This window comes from Meles meles, chromosome 11 (genome assembly GCF_922984935.1).
Source record: "Meles meles chromosome 11, mMelMel3.1 paternal haplotype, whole genome shotgun sequence".
NCBI classification, from domain to species: Eukaryota; Metazoa; Chordata; class Mammalia; order Carnivora; family Mustelidae; genus Meles; species Meles meles.
Window position 1 is genome coordinate 89,501,565 of NC_060076.1, and position 25,017 is coordinate 89,526,581.

General features: G+C 47.3%; 1 protein-coding gene across 1 annotated transcript in view; it reads left to right on the top strand.

The window, feature by feature from the left end:
• Positions 1-1,931: 1,931 nt before the first annotated feature.
• Positions 1,932-25,017, top strand: part of DMRT1 (doublesex and mab-3 related transcription factor 1) — a 106,636-nt gene continuing 83,550 nt past the window's right edge. The window contains exons 1-2 of the mRNA XM_046023105.1: positions 1,932-2,288; positions 5,873-6,056. Coding sequence (XP_045879061.1) covers positions 1,932-2,288; positions 5,873-6,056 — 541 coding nt within the window. The remainder of the gene's footprint in view (positions 2,289-5,872; positions 6,057-25,017) is intronic.

Sequence of the window (25,017 nt, forward strand, 5' to 3'; positions counted from 1 at the left end):
CTCAACAAAATAGTAGTTATCATTTAACAGATTCCAGAATGAGATAAAAATGGTTGCATCCTGGCTTCCGTCCAGAGTAGAGCTTCACTGGGCTTGGTGGTAAGGATATGGGGTATTGTGTAAAGCTAGAAGCTTCTTTAGGAAATAATTTTCAGCCAGAGAATACTAATGGCGAAAATGCAGGCTCGGGGTAAAAGCCTGTGAGGGGGGCTTCAGAATAAGAATGCAAAGAGTAGGTGGGAGGATTTCAGAGCTCAGTGAAATGCCAGTAATCATCTCGGTGAGAAGCCAAGCGGGGTGGCCTCCATCCTTTGCGGACCTAACCCCCCTGGTTGGGGGCATGGAATTTGGAACCTGAGAGCTAATGCTGGGGAAAAGCAGGGAGAGTCGGGGAGAGGTGTTAGGGCAGCCCTCTGGCTGGACAAGGGCCATGGCGAGGTTATGGAAGTGGCACTGAACAAAACAGATAAAGGGCCAACAGTGAGAGCTTCCAAGCTTGTTGGAAACTCTGTGAGGCTGAGAAAGGGGGGGGGGGGGGTGGCGATCTTCAGAGAAGATCACTGAAGTCCTTTAAAACACAGCCTTGGGTCTTTAACTTTTGCTTTTCACAAGCCATTGCAGGGGCCAGCTGCTGTTTTATGTGAAATATACTGAAGATTAAGAAACAGGGAGCCTCGGGGCGCCTGGGTGGCTCAGTGGGTTAAAGCTTCTGCCTTTGGCTCCGGTCATGATCCCCAGGGTCCTGGGATCCAGCCTCGCATCCGGCTCTCTGCTCACTGGGGAGCCTGCTTCCCCGTCTTTCTCTGCCTGCCTCTCTTCCTACTTGTGATCTCTCTGTGTAAAATAAATAAAATTTAAAAGCAAACAAACAAACAAAAAGAAACAGGGAGCCCCGTTGGAAGCTACTGCAGACCCAGACATGGGAAGGGCTGGTGTTGTAGGGACATTGTGGGTGTGTAGGAAAAGTGATCTGATCAGCCGGCCTTAGGTCTGGATTTGCCTGTATGTGAACAGAGGCTCAGAGGGGTGGGTGTTGTCGGGGTGTGGGTGGAAGGCTGTAAGACCACCCACGGTGTTTAGAGGTATAATTACACACAGCGAATGCACAGATCTTAAGTGCGGGATGAATTTTTGATAAATGTCTACATTTGTTAAGTACGACTTCTCTCCCATCCCAGCGCGGTTTTTTAAAGGCTGAGTGCACAGAAAGACCCAATTTTGGGTGCGCTTCAGCCCCACAGTGAGGGTCTTACGTGCTGATTAAGGGCGGAGAATTTTCTACTCTCAGGGCTCCAATCTCGTCCTTCTCTTAAGTGAGAATCCGCTTTTCGGATTGGTTTCTGCCAACCTCTGCCCTACAGAGCTAACGTGGAGAATGGGGGAAGGGAGCTAAAGGACCCCACAGGGTTTACAGGACGAAGGTGCACAGCTACGTTCCTGATCTAGGAGCTCAGCTCCCTCCCTGCGCAGCGTGCTCCGCAGCCGGGCCCAGGCGCCTGGGGGAGCGCGGAGATCGCGCTGTCCCTGGTGGCTCTGCACCTCGAGGTGCGTTGCAGCCACCTGCAGCCACGCCCTCAGTGTTTGCAGCCAGTGCAAGCTGGCTCCCGGCTGGAACGCCGTGGCCGGAGTTGGGGGGCGGTGGGCGTGGCCGCATTGCCTTGCGCTCTCTCCCGCCCAGGCAGTCCCGGGAACGTTCTGAAAAGTATCTAAAAGTTCTGCGCGGCGCGCGCGCCAAAAGAAAGGGCACAGCCCCCCACCAGTCTAGGCGTTGCGTGTCCAGACCGCGCCACTGCGGCTGCACCTCCGACTGCAGCGCACACGTCTTCTGGGCCTTCCCCGCGGGAGCCTCGCCGTTGTCCGTGCTCTTCGCTTGCACCGTCTCCAGACCCGAGAGGGGCCCGGCGGGTCCTTGCACTTCTCGCTAGGGCACCATGCCCAACGACGACGGGTTCAGCAAGCCCTCTGCCTCTTCGGAGGCCCCGCACGCCGCCGGGGCACCCCCGCAGGGCAAGGCCGGGGGCTTCGGCAAAGCGGCTGGAGCGCTGCTCGTGAGCAGTGGTGGCGCGAGCGCCGGCGGCAGCGGCGGAGGCAGCGGCCCCTCGGGCTCCGGGGCGTCGGGCATGGGCTCCGGGAACAAGAAGTCCCCGCGGCTGCCCAAGTGCGCGCGATGCAGGAACCACGGCTACGCGTCGCCGCTCAAGGGCCACAAGCGCTTCTGCATGTGGCGGGACTGCCAGTGCAAGAAGTGCAACCTGATCGCCGAGAGACAGCGCGTGATGGCCGCGCAGGTGAGTGCGGGCGTCCGGGAACCGAGCGTCAGCCCCCAGCTTAAAGTCCCTCGGGCCGGGCGGGCGCCACGCGGTGCCGGCTTCCGGAGACCGGCGGGGGAGCTCGCCGACGGCCGCGGCTGCCAGCTTTGCACCACGCGGGGCTCACAGGGCCGGGGGTCCTCTGGGATCCGGCCCGCAGAGCAGGAAGGTTGCGGGGTTTGCTCGGCCTCCGAGGGATCCCTGATCCCGACCTTCGGCAGAGTGGCGGGGCCGGCCCTTTGAGTTTCCCCAAGACCTCTGATCCCTCTCTCAGAGCAGAGAGTTGCGGGGTTCGCTCTGTTGGGAGTCCCGGTATCCCTGACCCCGCCCTCCAGCAGAGAGTTGGGGGGGTTCACCCCGTCGGAGATCCCGAGAATCCATCCCCAGGATCTCCGCTCCTGTTTCCGGAGCAGTAAGTTGCGCGGAGTCCCTGGTCCCGCCCTCCAGCAGAATCGCGGGGTTCGCGCCCTCGGAGGTCCCCAGCATTGCGAGGCTCTCCGGTGCTTTCTCAGAGCACTGAGTTGCAGGGTTCGCGCCTTCCGAGGGCCCCAGGACTTCAGCTACCGCTTTCAGAGCGGAGAGTTGCCGGGTTCGCCCCGTCGCGCGCGCGGGAGGTGGGGGAGGGGAGGACATCTCGTGGATCCCGGACCTCACTCTCCGAGCAAGTTGGGGGCCCCTCCCCGCCTCGGGAGGCCCTGGGACCCCGGCCCCCAAGCAGAGACTGGCGCTCACACTGCAGAAGGTGCGGGAGGGCGCCCGCTCGGGCGACTGGCGGGGACCACCGCCGCCGCTCTTCCGGGTACCGCGCGGGGCGCGTGGTGCTTCTGGAAAAGTCGCGGCAGCGAGCGCGGAGGCCGCGTGGTCCCCGCGGAGCTCTCGGCGCGGGCTACGAGCTCGCCGCCCGCGGGTCCGCGCCGCGCGCTGCAGCCATTTTGAGCGCGACGGGAACGGCGTTCGCTCTGCGGCTCCCGCTCCTCGTCCCGACTCCCTCGAGTACAGGTTTGTCGGCGTCGGCGTTCAAGCTTTAAAAGGAAGCGCGAGGGGGGAAATGGCACGGGTTGGAGGGCTTGTCTGTCGTGTTAAAAAGCAAAGAAAGAAAAAAGAACGGAAAGAAACGTTCTGAGGAAGACAGGCACGTAGTGTCTTAAGCCGAAATTCTCCACGTCGTCTGGCGTCCCGAAAGGATTTTTTTTTAAGTTGTTTTTTTTTTTTTAACTGAAAGGATTTTTTTAGGAGAGAATAATACACATTCTTTCCAGCTAAAATTTGTTGCATCCTTTTCAGGCAGTTTATTTAAGATGAAAAGATGCCAAAGAGGTGTTTACTACGGATGTGCTGCTTTGGACTGGGAACGTGTAAATATTCTCCGTGGAAAATAATTCATATGAGAGTGTTTGATAAAGACTGAGTAAATGCTTGAAGATTATGCTTTTTATATGCGTCTCATTTTTTAGAAATGTGTCTTAAATTGGATATATGTTGGCTTCGCAGATTTAAGAGCAGTCTGGGCATTCAGCTGCTTTTTCTTGGGTTTGCGGCGTCATCTGCAGTGGGTGAAAAGATTTCCCCGATGTAGCGTTAAAATGCATTACAGTGAGTTTACTGGAAAAGCCTTAGGGACCCCGAAGTTGTATCTGTAGCTGGAAAAATCTTCTGCAAATCGAGTTGTTGTTTTAAATATTGAGTGCAGAATATGTATGCTTGGGAGGGGACTTTTCCTCCAAATGTAATAAAAACACGTATTTAAGTAGGGCCATTCATTTTGCATAAGCTTCATTAATGGGGGCACCAACTTCCAAAAAGGCCGCTTGCTATGTTCAAAACAAAACCGACTCAGGATTACTTCAATAGTAGGAAAATTCAACCTTTTCCACGCTGGAAGTCTTGTGTGGTGCTCGATGAAATCCTGTAAAATTCTGTGTAGCGGCTATTTTTTTCTTTCCGAAATAGTGTGAAATTGATCTTCGATATGACCCTAAAATACTCGCATTTTAATCTGTTGCCCCCACCTTCCCTTACTGAATAGCTTTCCTTTAAAATCCTTGAGAGGCCTTTATAAAAGTGTCCTTAGTTTATGGCGCATATAATAAATGTCCTGTGCATTTTGTGCGTGCATGGAATTTGTGTGAATCGGGACATAAGCATGCACTGATATACTTCAGAGATTTGTGGATTTTTTTTTGTTGCTATTTCTTTTTTATCAAATCCTTAATATTCTGTTTCTAAACTTGGTTAATAATCAAAAATCCAAGAGCGGTGATTAATCGTTTAATGTTAATTGATTACTTAAGGATGGTTTTTTAAGTTGAAAACTCTTGTTATGAGAAAAATCCAGCTGTAAGTTAATCAGCTTGCTAAGTTTGGACTACAATTTTCCTAAAACAATAAATAGTCATTGTGTTTCTGGTTTGCCATTTTGATTTCAACTTTTGGCTTCTGTTTTGGCCTCTGAGTTACAGATGTTTTACTTTCTCATTTCACTATCACTAATAGTCAAGTTTCAATAGAAAGTCTCCTTTTTTGTTACATGTAGTAGACAAAAGTACAATTTCTTTTTTTTTACTTTTTTCTTTGCAACCTTTAACAATGTTATTTAAAAGCAGATAAGTTGAAGAGGAACCATGAGGAGTCTCTTAGGTAGTTTAAGTCCCTTATACCCTCACTTCCAGCTCCTTCCGTCCTTCTGGCATAGAAGAAGGACCTCCTCTTTCTTTCTACCTGCAACCTCTTCCTTCTCCAGGGACTTCAACACCTTGTTCCAACCTCTTTCCCCCATTACCGCTCTACGTGCTCCCCTCATTCCGGAGAGCCTGGCCCTGCAGGGTTTCCTAAGCAGCCCCTGCCTTTCCTGCCCACCTTGCTCCCTTGTTCTGGGTTGGGCTCCTTCATTCTTGCCTGTGTGCGTGTTACTCAATCTATTCTTCAGGGCCCTCTTCCAGTACCTCTTCTGGCTGATTCTTACCCTGAAAACCATTTCTGTCTCCAGAGTCCTGCTGTGAGATTGAGGTGTCCCTCTCCTGTGGTTTTTGCCACATTTTTGTGTTGCGTTGCCTTTGCATGTGTGCCTGCCTCCTTTACTGCTTTTGAACAGTGACTACCTTGGGATCTAATCTAATTTTACTGTGTCTTACTGGCCACTGGCCCCAATATAGTAGCCTTTGACAAATAAATGCGTGGCCCAAAAGAGTGAGTGATCCCATTCCCCTTCCTTCCTAATCTGTCAATGCTGACTTCCCTTCAGATGGAACTCCTCTGCTTGACTGACTCTACAGCTTTTCCCCATTCTCTGCAGACAGCCTTATTTCCTGCTATACTCATTAGTATAAGGGACATTTTTTGACCTACTGTGGGCTTGAAGCCATTTCTCAGCTTTGGCTGCACATCCTGGTGACTTGGGAAGCATTCAAAAGGAGTAAAAGAATCCCAGATCTTACTCCTGGAGCTCAGGGATCATGAGCTGGGGTCATCACCTATCTGGGGTGACTGGGAATCCAGGGGGTTTGGGTAAAGCCCTGCAAGTGATTCTGGTTATGGGGGGCTGACCTGCTGCCCTGTGCTTCCAGGTGGCCCTGAGAAGGCAGCAGGCCCAGGAGGAAGAACTGGGGATCAGCCACCCCATCCCGCTGCCCAGCGCTGCTGAGCTCCTTGTCAAGAGAGAGAGCAATGGTAGCAACCCGTGCCTGATGACCGAGAGCAGCAGCCCCTCGCAGCCTGCGCCGGCCAGCACCCCCACCACTGCGGCGTCAGGTAAGGTGTCTGGGGTTCACCCAGGTGGTCACCAACCAGGACAGAAGAAGGGCCTTGGCCACAAAAAATGGTCTCAGGACTGTCCAGAGCCACGCATCGCATTCAGGACTTAAGAGAGTTTTCCTTTCCTTTTCTTTTTTTTTTTAAATAAAGATTTTATTTATTTATTTGAGAGAGAGAGAAAGCAGGTCAGTGGGAGAAGCAGACTCCGTGCCAAGCAGGGAGCCCGATGTGAGACTCGATCCCAGGACTCCAGGATCATGACCTGAGCCGAAGGCTGTCGCTTAACCAGCTGAGCTAACCAGATGCCCGTTACAGAGTTTTCTTAAAGGGTTTTCCCTCTGCAGGTTTGTTTTGGGGAGCTTCCCAAAGGAGATGGCCAGGAATTCTAGATTTGGAAGTTTGGCAGCTTCACTTTCTTGTTGGTTATTAGCTAAGTCTGAATCTGGATAGAGTCAGACTCATTGATTATCAGAGGGCTGAGATTACAGATTTCATTTCTGTCCACCCTCCATCTTGGGTTTCTTTTGGTGGGAGCTAACGATCCTTGTTTCTTAGGACTGGAAGTCCATTTCTCTGGAAAGGACTGCAATCTGTTTGGGAAAAGTGTCTGAAAAGGCCAGCTCCTAGGTGTCTAGTTTTGGTGGGAACTGGGAAATGAGGAGAGGCAAGTCCCATTAGCTTCGATTCTCTCCTGTGTGCTTAGACTGTACCAGGAGCTACATGCATGCTGATTCATTTCATTCTTAGATATAGCAATCTGGATGTACTAACCCCATTTTACACACGTGAAGACTGAGGTACTGGATGTGTAAGTGACTGGCTAGGTCCACAGAACTAGAAAGTATCTGATTGGTCCATTGGCATCCAGAGCTCCTTGTGCTTACTGCTCTGGGTCTTGAAATTACCCTAAGAATCAGTGTGGTCTAGAGCTGCACTGTCCAGTATGGCAGCCCCTAGCCACATATGGCCATTTGAGCTTAATCTCATTACAGTGAAATGAAATGAAAACATCAAACCAAAGAAGGTGTATGGTTAGTATTACTGATCGCAAGAGAAATGCAAATCAGCACTACAGTGAAATACCACTTCACACTCATTAGGATGGCTGCCATCAAAAACAACAACAAGAAATAAAACCCCAGAAATTATTAGTATTGACAAGGATCGGGAGAAATCAGAACCTTTGCACATTCTCTGTGGAAATGTAAAGTGGCGCAGCTGCTTTAGGAAAAAATATGGCGCTTCCTCAAAACCTAAATACGGAATTACCAGACAACCAGCAATTCCACTTCTGGGTGTTTACCCAAGAGAGTTGAAAGCAGGGTCTCATAGAGATACTTGTACACACGTGTCGATAGTAGCATTCACAATAGCTAAAATGTGGGAGCCACCCGAGGGTCCACTGACTGCCGAATAGATAAACAAAATGTGGTCTCTCCATACAGTGGAATATTATTCAGCCTTCAAAAGAAAGGAAATCCTGCCACATGCTGCAGGTTGGATCACCTTGAGGGTATTCTGCTGAGTGAAATAAGCTGCTCACAGAAAGGCAGATACTGAGATGCCTGGGTGGCTCAGTGGGTTAAGCCGCTGCCTTCGGCTTAGGTCATGATCCCAGGATCCTGGGATGGAGCCCCGCATCAGGCTCCTTGCTCGGCAGGGAGCCTGCTTCTCTCTCTGCCTCTGCCTGCCACTCTACCTGCTTGTGCGCTCTTTCTCTCTGACGAATAAATAAATAAATAAAACCTAAAAAAAAAAAAAGGAAGAAAAGAAAAAGGCAAATACTGTACGGTTTTACCTACTTACTTAAAGTCATCAAGATCACGGGGACAGAAAGTACAATGGTGGTTGCCAGGGGCTGGGGGGCAGGCAGAGGGAAAGGAAAGTTACCTTTTCTTGGGGATAGAGTCTCAGTTTACAAGATGAAAAGATCTGTGGAGATGGATGGTGTGACGACGGTTGCACAACAGTGTGAATGTGCTCATTATCGCCGAAGGGTGCATTTAAAAATGGGTAAGTTGGTGAATTTTATGTCACGTGTATTATGCCACTGTAAAAAATGCTGAAAAATTTAAAACCTTCAGCTCCTCAGTTGCACGAGGCACGTTTCAAGAGCCCTGTAGGCACATCTAGCTCAGGTTCTATTTATTTAAAGTACTGGAAAGTATGCGTTTCTGTTTTTCATGGAGTTCCATTTAATGGTCTTAGAATGTAGGAGTTCTAAGAAATGCACCAGAGATCTGTGAAATCCTGTCGGCAAATAAATACTCATACTGTTCACCCTTGAACAACACCCCCACCCCGCGCAGTCAGAAATGCACCTGCTAACTTTTGACTCTCCAAAAACTTAACTGCCAATAGCCTACTGTTGACTAAAAGCCTTAGGAATAACAGAAAACAGTTGATTAATGGAAATTTTGTATGTTACATGTATTATACACTGTAACTTAGAACCAGGTAAGCTAGAGAGTGATGTTATGATGAAAATCATAAGGGGGGGAGAAAATACATTAACACTACTGCCGTATTTATCGAAAAAATCAGCATGGAAGCCGACCCTTGCAATTCAGGTCTGTGTTGTTCAGTAGTCCACTGTATTTCATCCTAAAAACACATGCGGAGAGTTGCAGAACATCTTCAGAGTCTGCTGAGGATGAAATACAGCCTCGCTGTGTGGTTCCTCTTAACCAAGGTTTTCATGAGTTACTACTCCCTTTGCTGTGCCCACCAGCTGGGTACCAGTTAATCTGCTGTCTGCCCCTCACACCCTGTGCAACTTTAAACAAGTGACTTTAGCTCTCTGGGCCTTTTGTTTTCTCTTATCAAAAATGAGGGGGAGGTCTCTGAGGGTTTTGAAGACTGAGTCTTGACCATGACAGTGAACGTAAAGGTTAGCAGGCACCAAAGAAAGCCAGTGAGGGATGGAACCCTGGTCCCTGGGCAGCAAGTAGGTATATGTGTGTGTGTACCTGTCACTCTGTGTGTTGCTGGGCCAATAGGTTCTGTAGTTATCAAGGACAATCACAGTTTTTTTTTGTTTTGTTGCTTATAACATAGGCTTATAAGGCTTTCCAAACTTCCCCTTTGATAGAAAGGGTGGAGTATATCTATCAGAAATAAGATCTTTACACTTCCAAGATTATACACTGTGTTTAAGGTTGATTACCAAATAATACCAGGTCCCCGCTGGTCTGGTGGGTTTAGCTGGAGGGCTGAAATGGGAAAGGGGTGTGTCCAAGGAATAAAGAGGGGAGTGACTCACTGGATTTTTACAAATGAGGTAGGAACTATTCCCATTTGCAGATAAGAAAACCAGTGGTAAGGAAGGTGCCCCAAAATAAAGCTGAGTTGAGCTGGGATTCAGTCCAGGGCTGTATGGTCCCAAAGCCCCTGGATTTTCCATTTTACCTGCCTGTGGAGAGAGACTGTGGGAGCAGTTGCCCTGTTTCCTTCGGTAATGGACAATTAAAATCAGAGGCTGTGGCTTAATCCTCAGAAGAGCTTTAGGGCCACCTGGCAAATAAGAACAGCATTAGGGGCAAAAGTCCCTCCTATTCACCGTTGTCCTCGAAGGCTGTGGCCACTGAGCTTCTTGGGGAGGAATACAGGGTATGAACCACCACTGATGGATAAATGTCCAAGCTGGGCAGTGTGTGGGGCCTCATAGGTGAACCTGGTTTAGCCTGCCATCCTGCATTCCGCCTCCCGGGAAGGGATGCCACAGTTGGATCATCTACCCCAAGCTAAGAGCTTTAGAGCAGGATGGGGATCTCAGGCTAGATGGAGTTCAGCGTGACAAAGGCCTCCGGGCAGAGTATTTCAGAGTGGCAACAGGGAAAGTAACAAAAAGAAGCAGCAGGGGAGCAAGATAGAAGGTTCAGGGTCAAGGAGGATGTGACCAGATTCCTTTCTTTGCCTCTGGAGCTGGTAGACTGTAGTCATTTTGGAATCTTGAATCAGCACTCAAAGGGAGGGGAACATGGAAGCCAGCTCTGTGCTGGGCTCCCAGGCTCTGGAGGCTTTGCCTGCCTCTGGCAGGGGGCTCTCCCCTTGCCTGCCCACCGCCATAGGGCAGGAGCCACAGATACATGGTCTCACTCCCAGGACTTGCACCAAGCCTTTTGAGTTGAGATCAATAATTCCAGATTGGGCCAACAGAATAAACTATATAAATAGAGGGGGGGGGGTAAGAGGGAGGAAAAGAAAGGGAGGTGGTGAGGTGGAGAGGTAGAAAAGACAGACTGAAGTGTGTCCTTCAAGTTTCATGCAGCACATGGGGCCCAACTTCTGGAAATAGTTTGCTGCTAACAGGTAAATCTTATATTTCCAGAGTGTGGGATTATTAAAATAACACATCATGTGAAATGGGATTGTCCTTCCAATTCCAGCCTGCAAGTCCCTTCTGTCCTGGACAGGCTCCTGTGTCTGTCGCTTTTGCAGATATGTGGATTATTTATGTATTGAACATAATGGCAGTGTGCTGTTCCCACTGGTGTGTGATTAGGGTTTTTTCCTTCACTTAAAATCGCTTGAAATTTTGTAATGGGATAATATCCCATTATATGGATGTGAAAGGCTAGGCCTTGAGATTATTTAGGAGGGGTGAAAGCTGTCGGTGGGGTCAGATGATGGGGGCCCTACCCACCTGGCAAATACGGGGCAAGCTGCTCCCCTTCTCTTTCTAATCATTAATGTTAAGTGTCTACAAGGGCAGTGGTTTAGTGAAATTCAGTAGATTTTTATGTCCTTGAAGTTTCTTTATTATCTCCTTTTGGCTCCCAAAAGTGCCCAAGAATTATTGCTGAGGTTATTGGCTGAATGCTGAGGACACTGTGAAGGAAATTGGGTTTATTACCAGGCTGTCATTTCATTTATTGGAGAACGGACTTCCTCGGAGTAGGGTAAAGTACCTAACATCTCTACCATCCTTAACCAGAGATTGACTAAAATCGAACAAAACACTGACCAAAGATCCCTGGAACGATGGGTGTGAATGATTCTTACTGGTGCTGTCATCTACGACTGTGGGTATCACCATGGAAGAAATAGCCTTCTGAAGCAGTACCCCGTTCATTGCTATTTCTTACACTAGTAGGATCCAAAAAAAAAAAGTGAGCTTCTTTTATTATAAAATTAAAGCAATGTCAGCATTATCTCCATGGCTTTACATTTTGAATTTTGGCAAAAGATTGATATATTTTAATTTTCCAAAGTGTCTGCTGACTTTAAAAGACTCTCACAGACATTCTTCCACTTTGAAACCTGGGTTCCTCTATTTTGTTTGCTATTCGCCTTCTTCAACCGCAGCAGCCAGCCAGAGGCGCTTTCACCGGCTGTTCCCGCTGAGGTCGGTGTAGCTCCTGGCCCTCCTGTTCCGCGGGCCGCTGGCAGAGATGAAGGGTTGCATTGTAGAGCGCTTGCTTCTGCCTGTGCGCCCTTTGTAAGTAAGGACCTGAATGTTATCGCCCTTGAGGCCCTCCCTTCTGGAGCACCCTGGACTTCCACACACACTCACATTCACACTCCCTCACATCCAACCGCCTCCTACGGTCTCTGGCCATCCTCCTGCAGCCCGGCCTCCTGGGGCCGGTGCCCGCTCTCTCTCGCCTTGCCCCTGTCAGAAGGGTCAGTCAGGTCTGTGTCTGATAGTGACGGGACCTCCCCCTTCGCGTCTCCCCGTTAGCAGTAATTTCTCATGTCAGCATACAGACAGACAGCACTCAGGCTGGTAGGGAATGCACTAGTATGTGCTTTATGGATATGAAAAGAGGCAGTTTGAAAATTTATGGAGTCCCGTGCCCATGTGGTTTTTACTGGTAAGACAGGTCGCTAATGAACAATTAAAGATACTGAGTTTATAGATTTTTAAAAAGACTTTATTTATTTATTTGAGAGAAAGGGAGAGAGAGAACACAAGCAGGGGGAGAGGCAGAGGGAGAAGGAGAAGCAGACTCCCCGCTGAGCAGGGAGCCCAATGTGGGGCTCGATCCCATGACCCTGAGATCATGCTCTGAGCTGAAGGCACTTACCCCACTAGCCAGCCAGGTGCTCCAAGTTTATAGATTTTTTTAAAAAGAAAATAAACTTCATTTGGGATACCTGGGTGGCTCATTCAGCTAAGTGTCTGACTCTTGAAATGGCTCAGGTCATGATCTTGCATCAAGCCCCACATGGGGCTCTGCACTCAGCGTAGACTCTGAGGATTCTCTCTCTCTCCTCACCCTCTGACCCGCCCCCATAAATAAATAAATCTTTTAAAAAATAAACTATTCCTTTTAAAAAATATTTTATTTATTTATTTAACAGATCACAAGCAGGCAGAGAGGCAGGCAGAGAGAGAGGAGGAAGCAGGCTCCCTGCTGAGCAGAGAGCACGACGTGGGGCTCCAATCCCAGGACCCTGGGATCATGACCTGAGCTGAAGGCAGAGGCTTTAACCCACTGAGCCACCTAGGCGCCCCAAAAATTAAACTATTCTTTAGAGTGGTTCTGGATTCATGTCAGAATGTAGAGGAAGGTACAGATATTTCCCATATGCCGCCTCCCCCACACAGGCACAGCTTCCCTTGCTATCCCTGTCCCCCACCTGAGTGGCATGTCTGGCGCAGTTGAACCTGTGTTGACACAGCGTCACCTCCTGACAGCTCTTGGACACGTAAGGATGACGCGTTCTGTGGGTTTCCACAGATCTGTGCAACTCACATTCGCCATCATCGTATTATACAGAGTCGTTTCCCTGACCTAAAAATCCTGGGTGGGGTTAGATAAATTTAAAATAACATTTCAGTTTTTATCTTTGCAGTTTTCCAATATTGTACAAGAGAAGCACTTCATTTAAATGAACGCCCAAAGTATTTTATCTAAATCGCTTTGAGAATTCATTTTTGGAGGATTCTGGCCACTGATACGTTAGATGACCTCCACTGATTTTTAGATCACCTTCACAATTTCTAGTGGAGTAGAAAATGTAGGTGTTTGTTTTTAAGAAGACTTTCCATTATTTTCCCAATTTTACTTTCAGAGTCAAAGATTTCCAGGTTGTCTAACAAAACAAAACTCCTTACACTGAAGCAACAGTTGGAGGCTTGAATTTAAAAAAAACCCTGCAGAGTCATGCTTCTGATCATTTGATATCTTGTTTTAGATAGTATCTCACTCAGTTTTATTGATTTTAAGGGCAGTCTTCACTTCCTTGTCAGATACTGGCAATTAATTGGCCTGATGGAAATTCTCTGTAGGTAGTATTTACATACAGCAGTTGTAGCAATAGAATACACAGGAAGTAACATTCTGATCTAACTTCGGCTAAAAAGAAAATTTGGAAAACATCTAGAGCCGCAAAGATAAGTATGGGGGGGCGCCTGGGTGGCTCAGTCAGGCTTCCAACTCTTGATTTAGGCTCAGGTGCTGACTTCAGGGTCCTGGAGTCGAGCCCCATGTCGAGCTCCGTGCGCGGCGTGGAGTCCGTCTGAGATTCTGTCTCCCTCTCCTGCCACTCCCCTTGCTCGCATTTTCTTTCTCAAAATTATTATTTATTAAATTTCTTTCTCGCATTTATTTATTTCTCAAATAAATAATAAAATCTTGTTTAAAAAAGATAAATACCAAAAATTAAATAAAGCCAAAAATTAGTTGGGTAACAGCATTTGCAAAAGACATGAAAATATTTACCTGCTGTTTTCCCGCTGTTTACATCTGTATCTCCCTTGTGGACATGCAGTCTTAGGGAGAACATTTTGTTCATCACTGTGTTCACGTGCACAGGACAGTACTCGGCTTTACAGTAAATGGTCAGTGTACTTTTGCTGAGTGAGCGGACAGCGATGGTCACATTGGAAGTTGTTTTAAAACATTAGACCAGTTGTTGTGAGCCCATCTGCAGATGGTCAGAGAGTAAGTTCATCGATGTTCAAGGTGCATTTTTTAGTTTTGTTTTGTGATTTAAAAAAAAAAATGTATTCTGGAATTTTCAAAATGCTATAAACTCAAATGTAATTGAACAGTGTGATTTACATATTATACAATTCATCTATTCAAAATATGCGACTTATTCTTTCTTTGTAAATTCACAGAGTTGTGCAACTATCAGTAGACTCTAATTGTGGAACATTTTTGTCTCCCCCTAAAAAGAAACTGTGCCCATTAGCAGTCACTGAGCACCCCCTTCCCATACCAACCCCAGCAACCTCTAATATATTTTCTGTTGCCATAGATTTGCCCACTCCGGACATTTCATATACCTGGACCCCTCATATAAATGGAATTGTATATGTGACCTTTTGTATCTGGCTTCTTTTGCTTTTCCTGTTGTTAGTGAGGTATATCCATGTTGTAGCATGCATTTATTACTCATTTTAAAAATTAATACTCAGTAGCGGTGTCTGGGAGTCTCAGTCAGCTGGGTCTGACTCTAGATTTTGGCTCGGTCATGCTCTCGGGGTCATGGGATCGAGCCCCCAAATCAGGCTTCATGCTTAGTGCAGAGTCTACTTGAGATTCTCTCTCTCTCCCTCTGCCTCCCCCACTGCTGCTCGTGTGCGCTCTCTCTCTCTCTCTCTCTCTTTTTTCTCTCCCCCTCAAATAAATAAAATCTTTAATACTCCATCATATGCAGGGGCTCCTGGGTGGCTCAGTCAGTTGAGTGTCCTGCTCTTGATCTCAGCTCAGGTCTTGATCTCAAGTTCATGAGTTCAGGCCTTGCATTGGGCTCCAGACTGGGAGTGGAGCCTACTTAAGAAAAAAAATTCATTATATGCATACATCCTATTTTTTTTCTTCATCAACTGATGGACGTTTGGGTTGCTTACACTTTTTGGCTATTAAGAGTAATTCTTCTGGGGCGCCTGGGTGGCTCAGTGGATTAAGCCGCTGCCTTCGGCTCAGGTCATGATCTCAGGGTCCTGGGATCGAGCCCCGCGTCGGGCTCTCTGCTCCGCAGGGAGCCTGCTTCCTCCTCTCTCTCTGCCTGCCTCTCTGCCTACTTGTGGTCTCTCTCTCTGTCAAATAAATAAAATAAAATCTTTAAAAAAAAAAAGAGTAATTCTTCTGGGGCACCTGGGTGGCTCGGTCTTTAAGTGTCATGAGCCACTCCGGTCATGATCCCAGGGTCCTGGGATCGAGCCCCATACCGGGCTCCCTGCTTAGTGGGAAGCCTGCTTCTCCCTCTCCCACTCCCCCTGCTTGTGTTTCCTCTCTTGCCATCTCTCTGTGTCAAATAAATAAATAAAATATTTTAAAAAAGAATAATTCTTTTATCACATTTTTATACCTTTTTTAAAAGATTTTACTTATTAAGTAATTAGTAATAAGTAATAATTATTATTAAGTAGTAATATTTACTTATTAAGTAAATATTACTACTTAATTTAAACTTAAAATTAAGTAAATTACTACTTGTTAAGTAGTAATAAGTAAGTTAAGTAGCAAGTAATACTAATTTACTTATTACTTATTTTACTTACTTACTTAAGGGAGGGGTAGAGGGAGAGGGAGAGTCTTAAGCAGACTCCATGCTGAGTGCACAGCTTCACTCGGGACTCAATCTCATGACCCTGAGATCACGACCTGAACTGAAACCAGGAGTCAGATGCTCAACCGACTGTGCCTCCTGGGCTCCACGTATCAGTGTTTGTATGAACATTCTCTTGGCTATATATCGAGGAGTCCCAATTGCTGAATCATAGGGTAACTCTATGTTTTTTTAACCTTTGAGGAACTTTTGAGACTGTTTTCCAAAGAAACTGCACTCTTTACATTCCCATAAGCAAGGTATAAGGATTCCAGAAAATTCAAACTTTAGTTTTTTTAAGTTGAAAGGTAAGATGCCGGGCACCTGGGTGGCTCAGTGGGTTGAAGCCTCTGCCTTCGGCTCGGGTCGTGATCTCAGGGTCCTGGGATCGAGCCCCGCATCGGGCTCTCTGCTCAGTGGGGAGCCTGCTTCCCTTCCTCTCTCTCTGCCAGCCTCTCTGCCTGCTTGTGATCTCTATCTGTCAAATAAATAAATAAAAATCTTAAAAAAAAAAAGAAAAGGTAAGATGCTTTCATCCTAGTAAATATTGCAGATATAATACCCAGTGAGAGTCTCCCTGAAGATTAGAAGTTTACATCATGAAGGGTTCTTTAGGTTTGCGTTTTGTTATTCCTGGATATATATCAACATTCAGTCTTTAAAAAAGTTTCCTCTTTTAGGGCACCTGGGGGGCTCAGTGAGTGAAGCGTCTGCCTTCAGCTCAAGTCATGATCCCAGGATCCCACGGATTCCTGGTTATCTGCTGATTCAAGGATCCTGTCCATGGACCACCCCCTCACCACTCAGCTGTTCTTTGGGTCTTGTGGATGCCTTCAGTCCCATCAGCCATTTTACAAACTAACTTTTAAAAGATTTTACTGCATCAGGGTGCCTGATTCTTCTGACTCTTAACCTCAGCTCAGGTCTTGATTTCAGGGTTGTGAGTTCAAGTCCCACGCTGGGCTTCACGCTGGGCATGGAGTCTCCTTGAAAAAAAAAAGTGAAATTTTTATCATGTCATAACATCCATAGCATAAACCTGGCTATTTTAACCACCGGTTGGCATGCCGTTCTAAAGCCGAAGCAGCCGTGCCGTTGTGCGGCCATCAGCACCCTCCTACACCAGGGATTTTCTTCATCTTCCTCAAATGGAAGCATATTCCCCTCCAAGCAGTAACTCGCCATTCTCTCCTCTCAGGAACTGGCTTTGGACTCAGAACAGCCTGTTTTGCTAGCAGAGCTGTCTCCAAAGCTTCTCAGCCTCTGAAATCAGCTGCAGACTCCCCAGAGATAAGATGATCCCTTTTATCTCCGTCAGCATCCTTCTCTTCCTCTCTCCTTTCCCCAGCCCCTCCAGTTCTGCTTTATTGCTGACTTCTCTGTCTGTTTTAGATGTGGGTCTCACCTGTAGCGCTAGGGTAATGAGGTCCGAAGTTTCTCAAAGGATTGAGGTTTGTAGAGAGGGGGCCACGGGGAAGTGCGCCTCCTACAGGACACTGTAAATTCTGTACCTCTGCCCGCTAATCTCCCATCAGAGCCTCTTCCAAGTGCTGCTCCCTGTGGTGCCCGGATGCAAGAGAAGCAGGGCAGGGATGCCTGTGGGACCCACAGCTCCAGACACTGTCTTGTGGGGTCTTGACTTGTCACGGTCCCTTCTGTCGTTGTCACACTCAGTCATGTAAGTACAGATCTGTGTTTCTGGCTCAGCCTCTCTTATTTTTCAACTTACAAAAATATTCAGTGTGACAACCTTTTTGACTCCCCTAAGAAAAATCACAGAAATATTGATCCCTGTTGCTGAACTAAGTAACATTTCAAACCCCAGTTTAGTCTCTTATGTCTGCTTGTGGACTTCACAGTCATCACTCAGGTCTTACTGTACGATCCTACTGACCTGCTTTCAGAAGAAAATGCACAAGAAACTGAAAGTGCAGTGTAAGTAGCTGGTTAGTTGTCAAAAGAAAATATTGATTCAGTATTATGGCAGATTCTTCTTTCATTTTTTTAAAAGATTTGTTTATTTGAGAGAACTAGTGAATGAGAGAGCACAAACAGAGGGAGCGGCAGGGGGAGAGGGAGAAGCAGACTCCCACTGAACAGGGAGCCTGATGCAGGGCTCAGATCCAAGGATCCCAGAACCCCAGGATCACAACCCAAGCCGAAGGCAGACGCTTAACTGACTGAGCCACCCAGATGCCACTCAGTATTATAGCAGACTTTTCTGATGTTTCTTGGCAGTAAGAATTCTTTTTTTTTTTTTTTTAAGATTTTATTTATTTGACAGAGATCACAAGTAGGCAGAGAGAGAGAGGAGGGAAGCAGGCTCCCTGCAGAGCAGAGAACCCAATGTGAGGCTCGATCCCAGGACCCTGGGATCATGACCTGAGCCGAAGGCAGAGGCCTTCACCCACTGAGCCACCCCGGCGCCCGAGCAGTAAGAACTTTTAAATATTGTTTCAACCATCCAGTGTCAGTTCATTGTATATTAACAAATGACTCTTGATTTCAGCAGTTACAAAGCTACTATTTTTGCACCACCCCTTAACTCTAGTCCTGAGTTTTTGGAGTTTATCTAAAACATAGCATATGAATAAATTCAGGGAAGCAGATTGAATTTATCAAACACCATTAAGTGTTTGCTGAACTGAGTTGAATTCATCTTGGTTAGGGAGTCTACCTTCAGGACAAGATCCCCTCCCTCCCTCCTTGCCTTTCTTCCGTCTGCTTTTCTGTCTTATTTTTCATTGATTCAACACATGTTCACCATGTGACTGTTGTTTCAGACCCCTTTCCAGGCCTGGAGATACAGCAGCACGTGAAACGTGTCTCTTGTGGGTCTTACATCACCAGCAGGGGTGACTGATAAGCAAATACAAGATATTTTCAGAAAGTGGTCAGAGCTATGAAGAAAGACAAAATGATATGATAGATGTGTCCATAGGGTCAGTGGCTGTTTGATAGGGTAGTTAAGGAAAGGGAGCCTCTCGAAAGAGAGTCCTGAGTGATCGTGAGCCCTTGGTGGTCAAGGTCTGGAGCTTCCAGGCTGAATGCACAGTGGAGGGACACCTCACCTGAAATAGGGAGGAGGCCGGTGTGCTGGGAGCAGGGGCTGACAGCACTGGGGACTACGTCTCGGGGGTCGTTCTAGGATGGGGGAGAGTTTGGGTTTTATTGTAAGTACAGTGGGAAGTCAGTGGAGTGTTGAAGCAGGGAATGGCATGATCTGATTTACTTTCTCAAAAGGTCTCTCTGCTGAGGCCTGGGGTATAGATGGAAGGGGAGGAGTGGATGAGAGATGAAAGGGAAGACTGTGCAGGTGCCCAGGCAGAGGGAGAGCTGCTTGCCCTGGGGTGGTGGGAGTAGAGGTGGAAAGAAATGGTGGGACAGGAGGTTTCTCTTGGAGGTAAATTTACGTGTAACTTCAGGGGATCTTGTCACCAGCACTGCCTGCAGACAGTGGCTGCCCCAGCATTGCCAGGACAAGGTTGTCTTTAGTGCTTCCTGGCCTGAAAGTTGAAGCATTGTATGTTGGGGTGGTCATTAGAACAACGGCCCCCCAGAGATGTCTCCACCTCAGTCCCTGGTGCCTGCAAAGATGTCCCCGTCCATGGTAAATGTGATGAAGTGTCAAGGACCTTGAGGTGGGGAGTTGGCCCTGGCTTTTTTCCAGGTGGGTCTCTTCTCATGGCGTGGATTCATAGAACTGGAAAATCCTTCCTGGCTACTCCGAGACGCCAAGTGGAAGGAGCTGCAGGAGGGTTTTGAAGCGGGAACCTTGACCCATTGCTGCTAGCTTTGAAGGTAGAGAGAGGAAGGGGCCCTGAGCCAAAAAGTGCAGGAGGCCTCTAGGAGCTTGGGACAGTCCTCAGATGACCCTCAGTCAGCAGGGACAGGGGCCTCGGTCCTGTATGTATAAGAAACTGATTTCTTCCAGCTCCCTGATTGAGCAAGGACTGGACCCTCCCCCAGAGCCTCCAGAAGGGAATGCAGCCTTGTTGATGCCGTGCGTTTTAGAGACTTGTATTAGACTTTAGGCACACAGAGCTATAACATAATAAATTTGTGTTGTTTTAAGGTGCTAACATGGTGGTAATTGTTATATAAAGATAGAAATAAAATACGGTTTGTAATCACTCTTTTTTGATGTTAGTGAAATTGAACATCTCTTCATATGTTTGAGGGCTGTTTCTAATTTTTTCTGTGTATGTCCTTTGCCTGTTACTCTTTTGAATCCCCCACACCTAGGAGTTCCTCATGTATTATGGAGATGGGTCCGCTGTGCTATGGGGGGCAACTCCCAGCTTCTGGACTGCCTGGGTTTCAACCATGGGATTAACTGGGCACAGACACCAGAGCGGAGGGGCCCGAGGACTGAGCCCTGGTCACTGCACTCTCTGGAGCTCAGGCTGAGGAGCGGAAGCCTGCAGCTCTTCTGGTTCCCCATTAGCAGACCATCTGCCAAGTGAAAATGGCCATGGCAGAGAGCTAAATCCGCTGTGTTCTTCCTATTCTCTCAGCTTCGACTCCTTGTTTCAGTTTAACTTTGGGCAGATCTCGAGCTAACCTAATGGCTCCAGTGGAGTAAACCATTCATGGTTCTGCCCAGTGTTGTGGGCCGGCAGGCTCAGTATGACTGGTGGGTGACAAACTGGAATGGCTGTGACTGGGGATTGGGATTACTGTACATCGAGTCAGATACTCTGCTTACTGGAGACTAATCTCATGATTACCAGGGTTACTTGGTGAAATTGCAAAGCACATTACCTGTTCCATACTTAGTGCTTTCTTGGATTGGAGTGGAACGTGCCCAGTGTCCTGCTTCCCCCGGGGGTGAGATGTTAGCCACCACACGGCAATGCTGGGTTCCTCCCTGCGAGAAGGGTACGCGGCAGCAGAAGCTCAGTCAGAGGTGTTGGAGATCAAAGACATCTGGAAAGAGTTTTGTTGGTATCTCCTAACTTCACACCTGGGGAGGAAGCTCCATGTCATTGAAAGAACCTAAAACCCAGAGTCCAAAGCCTGGCTTGGGTACCTGCCCCCTGTCTGAGGTTGAGCAGTCCACTTCCCTGTGTTTGCTCATTTGTAAAGTGGAGAAAATGGTAATGCTTGCCCAATTTACAGTGCTTGCCTAGAAACGTGCATGGAACGTCTTTGTCAGCCCTGAGGAAGACAGAAACATGCCTAGCACTCAAGGCTCAGGTACCGATGTGGGGGCGGAGGGGTGAGCCTCGGTACTGCTCTGTCCTCTCTCTCGGTACCTCGGTCCGCTCTGGAGCCATGAGCTGGTTTCTTCTGCGCGTGAAGCCACGTGGATGGACAGGACAAGGACTGTGTCTCTGGGTGAAGACTATGGAGCCCCTCACCTTTCCCTCCACCCCACCTGCACCCCAGGTGCCAGGAATCTCAGGAATGCGTCTTTTAAAAAGTTTTTTTTTTTTAATTTTTGTTCAAGTATAATTAACTGTATATTCAATTATTCAAGTATAATTAACAAGTATAATTAACGTGGACTGTATATTAGCCCCAGGTGTACAGAGTAATGATTCAGCAGTTCTGCGTATTACTCAGTGTTCCTCACCATGAGTGTACTCTTCATCCCTTCTCCTACTTCTCCCCCGCCCCTCTGGCAACCACCGTATGTTCTCTGTAGTTAAGATCCCTTGGTTTGCGTCTCTCTCTCTCTTTTTTCCCCTTTGCTCATTCGTTTTGTTTCTTAAATTCCACGAGTGAGATGATATGGTATTTATTTTTCTCCTTCTGATCTATTGCACTTAGCGTTATACGCTTTAGACGCATCCGTGGTGTTACAGATGGCAAGGGTTCATTATGGCTGAGTAATCCTCTATTGTGTGTATATACCACTTCTTCTTTATGCATTTATCTATCGGTAGACATTTGGGTTGTTTCTGTATCTTGGCTATTGTAAATAATGCTGCCATAAGCAAAGGGGTTCATATATCTTTTTGAATTAGTATATTTGTTTTTGGGGGGGTAAATATCCAGGAGCAGAATTACTGGATCATATGGTAATACTGTTTTTAATATTTTGAGGAATCTCCATGCTGTTCTCCAGAGTGGCTGCACCAGTTTGCATTCCCACCGACTGCGCAGTGGTTCCCTGCCAATACTTGTTGTTGTGTTGTGATGTCGATTGTGTTTAGCTGTTCTGGCAGATGTGAAGTGATACCTTGTGTGGGTTTGGTGAGTGAGGTTGAGCATCTTTTCATGTGTGTGTTGTCATCTGGATGTCTTCTTTGGAAAAGTGTCTTGAAGTCTTCCTTCCATTTTAAAATAAGATTATTTGGAGTTTTTTAGTGTTAAGCTGTATACATTTTTTATACAATTTGAATATCAGCCCCTTATCAGATATATCATTTGCAAATATCTTCTCAGGTTGGGTTTTTGTTTTGTTGATGGTTTCCTTTGCAGATTTTTTTTTTTTTGTGGTGCCAGTACTTGATTTTTGTTTTTGTTTTCCTTGACATCTCCATAAATATATTGCTATGAGGCTGAGATAAAAAAGATGACTGTTTTCTTCTAGGATTTTTATGGTTTCAAGTCTCACATCTAGATCTTTAATCCATTTTGAGTTTTTGAGTTTGGTGTAAGGAAGTGGTCCGGTTTCCCCAGCCCCATTTCTTGAAGAGGCTGTCTTTTCCCATTGCGTATTCTTTCCTGCTTTGTAGAAGGTTGACAGTATAACCATGAGGCTATTTCTGGGTTCTCTATTCTGCTCCACTGATCTCCAACCATGTTTGCGCCAGTACCAGACTGTGTTGGTTACCGCAGCTTTGTAGTATATGTTGAAGTTTGGGATTGTGATGGATTGTTTTGGCTATTTGGGGTCTTCTGTGGTTCCACAAATTTTAGAATTATGCTAGTTGTGTCAAAAGTGCTGTTGGTATCCTGAGAGGGCTTACACTGAATCTGTAGATTTCTTTGGATAGTAGGGACATCTTAACGATGTTGGTTCTTCCAACTGAGGGGTGCACCTTCACGCTAACACACAGTAAATACATGGTATCTTCACACTGGAATATGAATAAGCTTCCCCCTTCTTTTCTTGGCCTTTCTTTTCTTTGTTTTATGACTTTTACTGATCTAGGTCTTTAGTGTTAGCCTCTCTTATCCTTCCTAAGGGTGTAGGAATGCTGTGTCGCCACACAAATTACTCAGGAGTCAGAGACAAGGAACTTGCCGCCAGCAAAATAGGGAAAACACCACAGTATCTTGTTGCCCTTCACAGTTTGGACAGAAGGCACAACATTTTAGAAACCTTGGGTCACGCGTGCTATGTGTTAGCGTAAGAAGCAGAGGGTGTCAGCCCAGACTTGCTGGGGGCAGGGGGGAGGAGACACCGACATCACCGCCTTCCAGGCGAAGCGTGAGAAGGCTGAGCTGCATGGAGTCTCACTGTTCCCCACTGAAGTGGAGTCTACCTGGTGATGAGGATAGTATTTGTGTTTAGTTTTAGGAGTTTTTTATTTCATTATTTGAGAGAGAGCACATGCATGAGTGAGCAGGTGGGGCGGGGGCAGAGGGCGAGGCAGAGAATCCCAAGCAGACTGGGCTCAGCACATAGCCTGATGCCCGGCTGGATCGCAGGAGCCGGAGATCTTGACCTAAGCAGAAACCCGAGTTGGATGCTCAACCGACTGAGCCACCCAGGCTGAGAAATTTTTATTTTTAAAAACACTCCCAGGCTTGTGTTGAACATAAACAGTTTTTTGAAAACAAAATAAACTGTTTGAAAATACAGTGTCAGATGTTTTTGTTGGGGGTAGAACAAAGAAAGCATCAAGGACACTGTTCTGATGTACGAGTGTGGAAGGCAGTGGACGGGGGGGGAGCAAGAGCGAATCAAAGCGGGAGCACACAGCTCCTCGTTAGCGAGTCTGAGCCTGTCTGAGAGGGCCGCTCAGCATCCCAGCCGGGAGCTGCCACCTCTTAGAGCCCCAGCCATCCTCTTGGAGAGGGTGGTGGTCATTTCCCTTATCACACGGTTCCTCAGTGTTTATCTGAGAGATGGAGTTAGGAGTTACAGGAGAAAAGGAGTAAGAAGCACATCAAAGAATTTTCTTGTGGCTCGGGAAGGGGCCTTACCAGTGTAGGTTGTTCACTCTGGCTGTGCTGTTTTCATCGTGGAGCACCTGGGGTTTGTTTTTCTCTAAAAGATGTAGATAAACTCGAGAGAATCCAGGGGAAGGACAACAAAAATGATGTATGGCTTGGAGAGGAGGAGAATAACAGTCTATAAATATTTGAAAGGTAATATAAAAGAGGGAGAGAGATTATTTACAGCAGCGGAGAGGAGTTTGACAGGGAACACAAGCTTGCATCTAGGAGCAGGGGAAAATTGGGTAGACCCGGAAAGACCATGCGTTACAAGGGTGATTAAGCAGAGAAATGTAATTCTCCCATTAGCCCGTGTTGCCAGGAACCCGAATGGCAGGAATAAGTGAGATTTCTGAAACGGAGGATCCACGCACGATTGTGAATAGCGTTTTCCTGATTCTTCCATGAGAAGGGAGGACATTGCTTTTGTTCTTCACCTTCTGAGTGCGGGCTTTAACTCCCAGCTCTTTGGCTTTGTGTGCTCAGAGGTGGTGACAGTGATATTCCTTAAGCTACCACCAGCTCTCAGTTACTGAGCTATGACTCATGCTGGCTGTGGTCTTGGCTGCTTTGTTCTTTATATTCTCACTTAATCTCTACAGCAACTCGGTAAAATAGGAACTGTTTCTTCCACTTAGAAGGAAACTGAGGCACAGTAATACGCTCTGGATCACACGTGTATTCTGTGTTGGGGTCAGGATTCTGACCCAGGTCTAGGACTCAGAGCCCAGGCTTGTGTGCTTGGTTGTGACAGGAGTCGTTTGGGATCCACTGGGTAGACAGGGTGCTCAGCTTATTTGGCAGACAGAGATGACAAGTAGGCAGAGAGGCAGGCAGAGAGAGCGGGGGAAGCAGGCTCCCTGCTGAGTAGAGAGCCCATGCAGGACCCTGGGATCATGACCTGAGCCGAAGGCAGAGGCTTTAACCCACTGAGCCACCCAGGCACCCCAAGAAAGAGAAATTTTGTAAGGCAGGCGTTACCCTCAATCTTGTGTGCTTGTTGTCCTGGGGATCCCTAAGCCGGGTTCTGTGCCTCCTTTGGCTTTCTGGCTCTGATACTTTGTAGTATCCAATGTATTGATGATTGCTAAACAAAACAAAACTCACAGAAGTAACTACTCAGAACAAGGGCGAAGAACTGGGTGTCAGAATTTTTCCTGTGCTTTTGGGGCAGTGGAGGGGTCCACACCTGGAATCAGAAGGCTTGGGTTGAATCCCGGACTCCAGTGGCTGCTCTATTCCCTGGTGTGCAAGGCCCCTGCTCAGCCGCAGGTGACTCCTCTTGCCAGAGGGCACCCTGGTTCCTGCTCTCTCAGCCCCTCAGGGTCAGTGCAGA